Below are 12312 nucleotides of genomic sequence, written 5' to 3'. Positions count from 1 at the left end.
CTGGCAATAGGTAATCTAACAGCTGACCATGTCACAATATTTTCTTATGTTTTGTTTTAAGAATATTACCCAAGGTAAACTATACCCAAACTTCACTGGCGTATCATGTCAATTTTACTTATTTAGCAACATTCTGAAGAAAATACATTCTTTCCAAAGCTACGTCCATACTTTATATGCAGAGTCTCATTTTCATATTTTTCCTTATCCAACAGCTCGATGATATCAACCAGGCATGTCAAAACTGAGGCCTGCAATTTGTTCGGCCATGACCATGATGCCAATCATTTTGAAAATATGCATTTTAATTAGTATGCATAATAAGAGATAATGAGTCGTTTGACCTTAATAATTGTATCTGTTTTTGGTGCCCATGCTCTTTACCAAGTTTTATCTGAATTAGATTAAACAACATCAAGAGAGGTAACAAGCACAGCAAAGCTGATGCAAGAGCATTGTAAGAATACATGTGTATGCGTTAATGTCACGCTACCCACGGTCTACTTTGTAGAAACCTTACACAAAGTCCCCTCTTCTTGCAAGAGGTGTGGGTTGGCGGACTGTACCTTCTTTCAAGGTGTCCCCTTAATTTGGTTTTCGTTATCTAGAAGTTGACCGCCCTCGATATTATTGCTCGGTTCGAGTAAATATAAATATGTGGTGAAACTTATAGGTGGAATAGATAGAGATCTGAGCAGATATATAGAACAAACCAACACGAGCCACCGTACATATAAACAAACAGTTTAATCAATTACATAAAACAACTGTGAGAATTCATTACATCAGGAATAAACTCGGCTTTTAGATATAAAACTTTCACCGAATTACAAAAAAACAAACAACAAATATTTTTAAATAAAGTAGCAGATATGTTCTACTCATAGATTTAGTTCATCATAGGATCGAGTGAATAATCGAAGTCAATGCCTTGTACGATTGCATAACATGTTTCTCCGGTTCACTCTACTTCCATTGTAGGTGTTCCTTCGACTTTTGTCGGTCTTGCCTCTTTCGGTCCTCACTCTGTGCGTAGCACGTAGATTCACAGATACGTTACAGGATAAGTCTCAGAATACATCTCAGAATTCGTCTAAGAATTAATACGTCGTACCATACGTCGCATGAGGTATTCTCTCCCTTTTAAAAAATATAAATAGAGACAACCTAAATTTTCTGTTGTTTATGATAACAGGGGCTTTTGCATTATTCCCCATCGTTCTCAGATTTTACTATCGGTGCTAAACAGATGCTAAGGCTATCAGTCGGCTCCACATGTCCTATAATGACCCTAGTTAGTTTAATGGCTAATTCATCACACATTAACATCACACCTTAATACCACACGAGGCATAACGGTTCTGAGCCAGCCTCAAATGTACACAAGTGAATAAATGGAATACATTACATGACTTCTACGTCTTGTACGGCGAATACACATTCATCTTAATCATACAAAAAATCTTCTAAATTCGGTGAATTCACACGGATTCTACTAACTCATATTAACTAATGTAATGCATGAAATTCTTAGGACCTAATTACTATGCAAAAAATTGGTCAAACTTATCTTAAGAATCCGACTTCCTTTGCATAAACTCAACACAGCTATACTTCAAAAAAGCAAATTGATATACGAATGTAGAAATTAAATCCATGCAAATATAAGTAAATAAATTCAGCAAAGCATTATATATGGCATCAACAAATTACATGGAATTGTCATAAATATCTTTGAGCTTTCAGCGTTCCTCGCTTCTACCGCCAAATTTGTTCGTCGGTTTTTCTTGACAACAGTTTTACGAGAGAATTTCTTCCAAATTCTCCCGGTGTTTTATTAACTTGTTTCCTCTTGCAGAAAAGCTTAGACTGATTCAAATTTTCGATGTGGCGATATTAAAACTAGGACATTTAGTATGGGAAACACGCCCTTTATGTAGCGTAACTAATCAGGAATAAATATATTTGCCGCCTTTTTAAAGAGGCGCCAAATCTGGGGTCAATTTGACCTTCTACGTTTCGACAACTGTCACTGGAAATTCTCATTTGGTGACAGTTTTAACTGAAGTCAAAGTTTACCGTGTCAGTAATAGTCTATCTGTCTGCTGTATAAACAAAGGCCTAACTAAGAATGAAATTCTCCTCTCGAAAAGACATTGCCGATCATTACAGTATGGCGATTTGATACGCGCCTGTCCCCACAAATTTAATGAATTGTTCTCTGGTCTCAACTAATGTGTTCTTCATAGATCGCCAGAAAGTTGCCCCTTCACAACATGCAAATCTCACTTATAACAGATCTTATATAAGAATATGATGATACAGTATAGGGTTATTTACCAAGTCAAAGCTAAATCTGATCGAATGTTTTTCTCCAGAGTTATAAGATCAGCCAACTGGATATAATATTTTCATATAAATATGCACTGATTTTGCTCTTTGACCACACTCATCGAACATCTTGATTATTTAAGACTAATGAATAAGTCTGATCAAAATCTAATTAGAAATATAGCTACTAGAGTTGTGGATATCTCTAACAAATCATATGCCAGATCACATCATTAATATACGTGGATCTCACTCTGAATCATACTCAACTGATATCTTAATGATCTTAGCCTAATTACCAAATTTCATGAAAATCCCAACAAAACTAAAACCGCAAGAGTGGTACATTGACAATTATATACAAATCAACTCATTAATATCCATAAATCTTGCTAATAATATCAAGAGTCCCTCAAAGGGAATGACGATATATTAGTAAAATAGAATTTCTGACCATTTCGTCTTTTCAACTGCTAAGTGTTAAAACTATCTCATATACTCCTCAGTAATAATGATATTTGTGGTTGTGATAAACATATTGAGTGTGTTTGAATGATTTGGATTTTTAACGTAGCTTTAACAATTTTTCAATCATATCGCTAATTTCTGCAGTATGACACTTATACTGATGTCTATTACTAGGGCATCATGTCGCAATCATATAGCATCATATTCCAACCAGTCACATTATCCTGACACCAGACTGACGAGTTCTAACACTAACTTCTTAATGCACCAAGCGAGGCAGCTGCTGGTACCATTTTTATAAGTTTGAATCTTCAGGGGTTTGAACCCCGGACCTCCCTCATTTGAGGTTGACGCTCTAACCGCTTTGGCCACCAGAGTTGTCGATACACATATTGGTGTCGTTTGGCACCATTTTTATTTATGACAAAATTGATAGTATTTAAAGACTATTGGAGAACACCACATGTCATGATGATCACCCATTTAGAGGAAGCAGTGACGACACAATTATGAAGGCAGTTGTCATGGCAGCCATAATGAATGTATAACCGGCACCATTTTCTTCTAGGACCAACTAGGTGTCATATAAAATCTATTGGTAAGACCTCATGTTGATATTGTCATCCATTTGGAGAGGAGTAGAGATAACTATATTTTCAAGATATGACTTTCCATTCAAGAGGGGTATCAATAATAAGATTTTCAAGAATGTTACTGTGGCAGTCATACTGGACGTCAGATCCTCACTATTTTCATTTAAGACTAACTGGACATCATAAGAAGGCTTCTGGTGAAGCCCAACATCAATACGACTTTCCTATTAAGTAGAGTTATGACAAGATTTAAAAGAAGGCTACCATATGGGCTATATCTGATGTCAGATCTGTACCATATTCATTTAGGACCTGCTACCTGAATGACCGGATTAACTATGATGTCCAAGCCAATAAGGCATAACTCAAGAAACCGTGATCGAATGCAAGGACGAACTTCCAAAGAAGACATGGGCTACAAATCGGTTCAATTCTAATAGAAAAATTTATAATACAACTGTATGCCCTATGACTTCTCAATATTAAGCATTATTTCAATCAATTTTATTTTTCATAAATATTTAATTAATAATCTATTTACACAGGGTATATTTAGTGTATTGTAACATAATGAAAGTATAACTTGTAAAATATTGAAATTATACCTGCTTATTTGGGAAGTTTGTACACAAGTACTGACTATTAATCAAGCAATAAAATGGAGGTTAGAGAACATTATTTAAACAAATGTCTCACCTCATTGATATTTGTCCAACCATCAAATACAAGAACAGTTCGTCAAGAACTCTGGATCACTATGGTGCTTTCTGTACAAATTTATTCCAGTTGATAAGATACATTGTGAAAACAGTTGCTTAAAGGTTTTATTCCAATCTTTATCAAAAGCACATGATTTGCCCAATACTGAAATGCCTAGCTTTATGCCAGGATTTGTTCTGTTAAAGTTGATCTAATTCAGTTAGTGATCTTTTTAGATAAGCTTCTTAATTTGTTGTTATTGATAGTGGAAGTGGCCATATTTGATGGCTTATTACCATCATTTGTACAAATGTAAAAACCCCATCATGCCTGGATAACATTTGTAATTTTTTGGGGCAAATACTGTAAGTTTCATTACAAAAATTGTCATATGCTGCATTTCGCTGCAAGTCAAAAGAGCAATATTTGGTATAAGCATAATGTAAGCAAAGTGATTTTTTTTATACATGCATCGACATATGATGATTATAATATAACCATAGTTTCATGGTAATCCATCTAAATTTGAGAGACTAGGTGCATCCAGAAGATTGTGTGACATAAGGATGGATGGATGAACAGAAGGATGGTAAGTCATTATTAAACATATTATTATTCGCTTTTCTTCCTGAATCTATGCTTGTATTAGCATAGGATACTCTTATATATCCCTATCTCTGGAGAGATGGTGGGAGGTACACTAAATAATACCAACATACCTCTTTCATGTACTGAAAATGCTCCACCCACTAATTGGCACAATTATGTTTTTTAATTAGTTTGAACAAGTGGTTTCTAGAGCAACGTGTTTCGGGTGCATTTGATGCAGTCTTTAAAACAGGAATTGTGGCGACATCAAACATACCAACATGCGATACATGGAAGCAATATGTTGGTACTTACTATAACCATCAAATTATATAATGGCAGAAATGGGTATGCGCAGTTCGTTAGGAGTTATCAGCAGAACAAACAACATAACCTCTGATCTGAAGGTGCACTATGCTACAGCTGACCAGGATTTTTGTTGTTTGCAGTTAGTCTTTAATTATAAGCAAGTAAGTTTTAATTTCAAATAGCAATCACAAAGTTCTTCCTGCTCTCCAATAATCACCCCTGTAGCCACACAAAACACACGCACTAGCAGACTTCACGAGTACCTTTACGTTCACAAATTATTGTATTTTTGCTTTGATAATTTGCTTTAATCGGTTGTTGTGCAATATCATGGTAATATGTTGCAAGGAGCAGTGGATCCCGCTAAAGTAGTCATGAATTTTGTTTCGAAAGATTAATATGTGTAAGAAAGCAAGAACAATGAATGCTAAGCATGTAAGTAATTTTTGCTCAATAAACAATTGCTGTAACCCTCGTGAATGCATATTGTGATTCTATGCAGACTTGGTCATTCTAGCTGGCGTATAGTTGTTGAAATACTTAGTTACACATCAACGACGAATGAATTGGATCGACGGACCATGGCTAGAGAAGATGGGACTAGATGTTCTCGCTCCAGAGTCATCTTAGCGAGCAAAGGTTAGTTCAAACGCATAGTTCTGCATCAGCGATAAAATAAGTGGACCAATACGTGTTGGTTACAGTATATGGGGTAGATATTCCGGTTCCAGAATCGTCTTAGTGAGCAAAGTGTCGCAGATGCACATAGTTCCACATCAGCGATGAAAGAAGTGGATCAATGACTCTTGGCTAGTTGGGACGGATATTCTGGCCTCGTGTGAAGATAAGAATGAAAGAAAACTAAATGTTGCTTAAACCCAACTGTGTTGATGGAATTTGTTTATACTGTAACGTGATGGGTTCAGAAATAAATCCATTAAAAAAATTCTGCTATTTACATGTTTATTCACAATATGCACTATGTACACTACTTTAGCCTTGTGTTGCATTACACAAGAAAACCAATACTTTCCTGTAGAGTTACAATCTAACCATCCGTTAGAACAGAGAAAGGGGAAATCTAATTAATCCTTTCACACTGAGAGCTACAAAACCTCTCTTCTCTCAAGCATGTGAATCTTATTAACACCACTCTCCCAGATCATATTTCAGTCTAATTAAAACCGGATATGTGACACACGAAAGCAAGGGTTCTCACTCCCTAGAATCATTGCCCTCAGGCAGACAGTAATTAATAGCTCTAATTGTTTCAACCAGTTCTATAGGGAAAACATAATTGCCCCTATCATTGTAGCATCACACTCCGCAGGTATCTAATTTTGTCACACTGATCCCCTCTTTGAAAAGATGTGTCCCACATGTTACTGAGTCAATTCAATTTCTTCATATAGATTACAATGAACTTGTTGTTCTGGCAGAAGTTATATTACCGTATCAGTACTTTTACTACATCGCGAATTCACATCATATAAAATGAAATATGAGATATAAAACTTTATTTTTTTTTTAATTTAGTCAGCTAAATCATATTTACACACTGAACACTTATGCCCAACAAAATAGTTCACAAGTATTTCTAAGGCAATTTAGGCAATTGCACATTTCTACTTATTTAAGTCATTTGACAATCACGGAACACAGCCCATTTATTGAGCCTGATCATATCTTAGATTAGACCAACAAGTTCTTCTCCACCTTTTATTTTTGTTTTGACTGGCGGCGGAGACCAACGGCGGAATGCACTAATTGTGCTGAAGCGTCCGCCTGTGTATAAATCAGATGATCGGACCGCAAGCTATTAATTAATAAACTGATTTTGACTAACCTTTGTATCCAGACGGTAAGTATAATCCCTCTTCTAATGATCCACTGATTTGAATCCCTTAGAACACTCACTTTTTAGTATAAATCCCTGTCACAACAGAACACCTGTGTATTCATCTGCTGTTGACCTCATATTTGAATTACCCATGCATGCGTGTAAAGCATCATCACCACAAGTTAAGAGTAAGGCGTGGAAACCGTCTAGCGCTGCATATGTTACTGGGAACTGACTAATACTTTGGTGGGAACTGTGCCGTTACGGCATAAATTTAGGAGAGAGAGAGAGAGAGAGAGAGAGAGAGAGAGAGACGTCATGTCAGAAATGTGCGATACAGTGAATGATACATAAATTGTAAAAAGACCACAAACTGTATTCAGATGTGAATATGTGATACACAATAATAATATTAATATTATTAATATTAATCTATTATTATTACTAGTGGGCCTATTTTCAATCATATTTAATAACATTTACAATGGTATAAATGGAAAGTTGACATATATACATATCTACATGTTAATACTTTACATTACTTATAAGAAGAACATGATTATTATGATGAACATTAGCAAAAAACATCTGCAATGGTATTTATGAATACATACATACATACATACATACATACATACATACATACATACATACATACATACATACATATATGTATACATGCGTACCTACATACATGCATACATACATGTTAATACTTAACATTACTTATAGCATGATTAGTATGATGAACTTTATTAATAACATTTAAAATGGTATTTATCAATACATACATACATACATACATACATACATGCATACATACATAAATACATACATACATAGATAGATACATGCATGCATGCATGCATGCATACATACATACATACATACATACATACATTCATAAAGACATACATAAAGATATTCATACATACGTCTGTCATAATTTTACATCATATCTTATAACATGTGGATAATGTTATATTTTAATCAAAGACAATATTTTCTTCTTCCCTTGTGTCTACCGCATTGAGAAGTGTTACAACAATTTACACAAAAATTACATTTGTCGCAAGAGCATATATTGCAACTTCCCAAGGAACATTCTTTCAAGTCAGCGGGAAGTGTACCCATTTCGAGGATCCACAATGCCTAAAGAATTTGTCTTCTTAAACAGACATGCCGACCTTTGGCAATTTCTATCTTGTTTCGAGTTCATCATGCTTATCCTGTAAGGAAGGAGACAAGCATAACCTTTACTCCCATCTCTGGCACATCTCCCAATCTTTGTCAATAGCTCAGAATGCTCTTTGTCCATCCCCAGTGAATAGCAATATCTATATCGCTGATTTGGATCCCCATTTCGAGTGCTACCGTAGCAACTAGACAACGAATTATGCTTTCGGGTCTTCGAAATTCCTTGATTATCTGTGCTGTGTCACCTTTTCCGTGGAGGAATGATACATGTCAATCAAAAGTGTCTTTGCTTTTTTTTCGCCTGTGTATACTTGGTCTCCAATTTCTTCAACCAACCAGGACCAAACATTAAAAACAGCACTGTATGTTCTGAAATAATAATAATAATAATAATAATAATAATAATAATGACGATCCTTTTCATATGAAATATTCCCCGCACTGCTGGTATTAGAGCATGTACATCCGACTCACTTCTTCATCTCCTGTTTTGACTGCAAATATAAACTTTCTCGTTCATATTTTAATCCCTCGCGAAACAAATCGAACACGCACACACACACACACACACACAAGCACACAGACATTGTCATTGTTGTGTGTTTGACCAGAGCCGTGGCATCTCAGTTGTTAGAGGGTCAGACTCGAAATTCAAGAGTAGCTAATTCAATGTAGCAGACCAGCGCGGGTCGACTGCCCCAATGTGTCATTGTGAAAGACATTTCGCTCCCACATCATGAAATAGTTATTGATGTTTTTAAAGTGCACACACACACACACGCACACACACACACACACAGACACAAACACACACACACACACACAAATTCACAATGGTGACAAAGAGAGCCCTGAAATACATAAAGAAAGCAGACAGTTTCTAGGAACAACTTATCAAAACTTGCTGAATATGTCAGACTGAGTTACTGACAAACGTCGGCTAATACATTCTCCTAAAGCATACTACTGCGACTATTATGTGTCCGAAAAAGACAATGATTAATTAAGAAAAGCAAGAAATTTGCTGCTACAATTATTACTACGACAGCAACAACAACATCACAAACAACACTACTACTACTACTACTACTACTACTACTACTACTACTACTAATAATAATAATAATAATACATGAATATTTCTGTCGCATTTGTGGTGGGGTATTATATATGTACCTGCAATAAATAATTGTCTTTTTGGATGACAGCCTCATCTATTTTGATGTGATGAAGAAACCACTTGAGGTCTTCTTCACAGTCTGCTGATGCTTCAGCAATATCTAGGAATATGTTAGACCTGCACAATTATTATTGTTATTAGTACTAGGTGCACTACAAACTATTTATATTACTATTTGTCGTAATAAAGAATGACTATAAAATGCGAGAAAAGTTTCTCCTGCGTATGACTATTATATGTTGCTCAGGTTTAAAATTTAAATATTAGTGTAACAAATGTATCAAACATCGTACGTTTTATTTTGCTCCACTAAGATCACATAAATGAGATTATAATCGATGACAGAGGTAGCAAGGATATTGTTATCTAGTTATTTTAATTTTGTTTTTTCTTTTCACTTATCTTTAGTGGCGCTAAGGTGGGAGTGGAGTGGAGGGTGAAGGCGGCGTCAGTCAATGGTGCCCAAAACAATCCAGGACGACTTACTTAATTTCGATTATACTCGTGTGCAGCCATTCGGTTATGTACGAGTGCCCAAGTATTGACGAGGACATATATATGTAATTGTATTTCTTTTCCCGTCAACAAAAATTAGGTATGCAAGGGTGGAAACATTACTTTTGATCTCCTGTCATCGCACTGCACAAAATGTAGGGTTAATCTGTTCAATAGCTGGAGAGCAATTTGCATGTACCTTATAATATACACTCCATCCTTTTATGAATAATTTGGATAATTGGATAATAACAACAGACGCTTTCCTTCGTTCTCTACGGAATAACAAGTTTATACTCAAGATTATGTCGCTGTATCATTGTCATTCATTTTATTCCCAATCAATCAAAAGAAGAGGTATTAAAGAGCAGTCGGGGTCTGAGAAGTCAACGAAGAGAGAAAGAGAGAGAGAGAGAGAGAGAAATCAAAACTGGTGGGAGGTTTGGCATCCCTCTACTCACATACAGGAAAACTACTATTGTCTTAAATAGGATAAGAAATATGAATAAAGGGAGAAAAAATATGCATTGACAGCGTTATACATTTATTTTTACGGATATATATATATATATATATATATATATATATATATATATATATATATATATATATATATATATATATATAAAATATTCTACCATAAATCTTCAAAAACAACATACTGACCAAACTCATAGAACCTCCAAGATATTTGAACCATGTAAAATATATCATTTTGAGATATATAAATAATGACAAAATATGGACGGAAACGAAATATGAGATCATATACACAATCATAAAACAGGAGTTTCATAAGAAAACTCAAGTTAGTGTAGAAATCACAAACCCAGTGATGCAATGGGCGACAGTGTGGACGAAATGGAGACATATTTTATATATTAATAATGTTAATGATATGAAAATCTATGACGAAATTATAAACTATATTAGTGATGCAATGATAAGATGCGGGAAAGATATTTTAAATAAAGTGTCTACTATAGCAAACATACAGTACGGGCTTGTATATATAATATATAAATTATTAACCAAGAAAATTACACACCAATATAAATCGAGATTGGGGAAGAGCAGAATATAACTATAACTATTAGAAACCTGCAGCCAGTCCAAACAAAAACACAAAAGGCTTATAGCAAATACAGAACAGTATACCAACACACACATATAGCAAACAATGGACCATAGATCCATGGTGAGGATCACTAGAAATATTACTTTCAAACATGTCAAGAAAACCAGCCAAAAGGTGTAATGCCTAAGGAGGGGAGTACTAGCCAAAATGAAATAACTTTAAGCACGCAATTATCAAAAAAGGAAAGACCAACCCTAATCAAAAACAAAATAAATATATTTTATTCCAAATTCTTTTTGAATTTTTATGCAATACCCACAACAGGCGATGGGAGAAAGTTACAGATACAACATCCTATATGCAATTTTAGAACAAAGGGGGTTGCCTCAACGGCCTCTGTATCTTAACATAGCTAGAAGTCCCAGGGACCACCAAAGATAAGAGAGAGAAAGAGAGGTGGGGTAAATACCTATCTGGTAAGACTGCGATTGTGATTGTTCTACTTGGGTCAAACAAAAGATACTTAAATATATCTTCTTCTTTCACTTTTGAGGTACCTGTAGCTGTGAGCGCAACCCAAGGACAGCCAGTGAAATTTCTCAGGACTGAAATCTCTCGAAATTCTGGTCTGAATTTTTCACCCCTTCAATGATGACAAGTGTTTTTAGCCGCGAAATGATAAGATATGAATTTATATACTATGTGTATGTGTCTGTGTGTGTGAGAGAGAGACAGAGAGCGAGTACAGATACAATTGGTGATATAACGAATACTTACAATAATCGAAGATCGGTCGAATGGAGAACACTAGCAAAAAAAAAGAAACAACAACAATAGCAACAGCACACAACATCAACAATACAAAAAGCTGGCTACAAGAGAAGAACTATTCTGGATCAAACGTTCATTTATTATTTTCCGTAAAATTGATGATGCATGATTTATGTTCAATTCTTTGAAAATTTTTCTTTGGGAATGTTGACTTTTGCGGGTGTCAATACATTATAACCCATTGCATTCATGTGCTCATTCATTACCAGTATCAACCAGTACGAGACCGTACAATATTATTAGGTGACGTATACAATATAATTAATTTTAAATGAAAAAGGTAACACATTTCTATAATAGATTATACACGATGATTGGTCGGTTAAAATTTCGAGCTTTAAATTTCAACCGATTCAAAACACTACATACCATTCTGAAACGCAGTGAGTTTCATCATAAGCAATCAGACATAACTGATCTCGATGTGGCTCATCTAACCATAACGATCTGGACATTATTGTTTCAGGTGATGCAAGTATGAGCTAGGTCTTTTCAAAACTTTCACCTGCAACATGTATTTTAACAAATAATATTTCGCAACGAAATATAGCAAGTCGATGTACATCCTGTTTTACCAAGTTTCCAACATTATTAAAATACCGTCAGTCGGATTTATTTCCTCTGTATACCATTAGCACTGTTGATCTATGGTGAATCGTGAGCATAACCTAAACTAAATTATGTGTGTGTGTGTGTGCGTCGT

General features: G+C 35.1%; 1 protein-coding gene and 1 long non-coding RNA gene across 2 annotated transcripts; both read right to left on the bottom strand.

Moving 5' to 3' along the window:
• Nucleotides 1-728: 728 nt before the first annotated feature.
• Nucleotides 729-5589, bottom strand: LOC149792197 (uncharacterized). Its single transcript, XR_016423524.1, has 2 exons — nt 4089-5589; nt 729-1140 (listed from the first exon to the last, which is right to left on the bottom strand). It is a non-coding gene; the product is annotated as an uncharacterized LOC149792197 (long non-coding RNA).
• Nucleotides 5590-7822: 2233 nt separating this feature from the next.
• LOC149792196 (uncharacterized) lies at nt 7823-12126 on the bottom strand. The gene is made up of 4 exons (XM_089969542.1): nt 11979-12126; nt 11187-11421; nt 9202-9239; nt 7823-8394 (listed from the first exon to the last, which is right to left on the bottom strand). Exons 1-4 carry the CDS (start codon nt 12062-12064, stop codon nt 8253-8255), a joined length of 501 nt encoding a protein of 166 aa, XP_089825668.1. The 5' UTR covers nt 12065-12126; the 3' UTR covers nt 7823-8252.
• Nucleotides 12127-12312: the final 186 nt, after the last annotated feature.

The sequence above is a fragment of the Sinohyriopsis cumingii genome, chromosome 9 (assembly GCF_028554795.1).
Source record: "Sinohyriopsis cumingii isolate HCF-2022 chromosome 9, ASM2855479v2, whole genome shotgun sequence".
Classification (NCBI taxonomy): domain Eukaryota; kingdom Metazoa; phylum Mollusca; class Bivalvia; order Unionida; family Unionidae; genus Sinohyriopsis; species Sinohyriopsis cumingii.
This window is presented reverse-complemented; position numbering and strand designations above follow the sequence as displayed.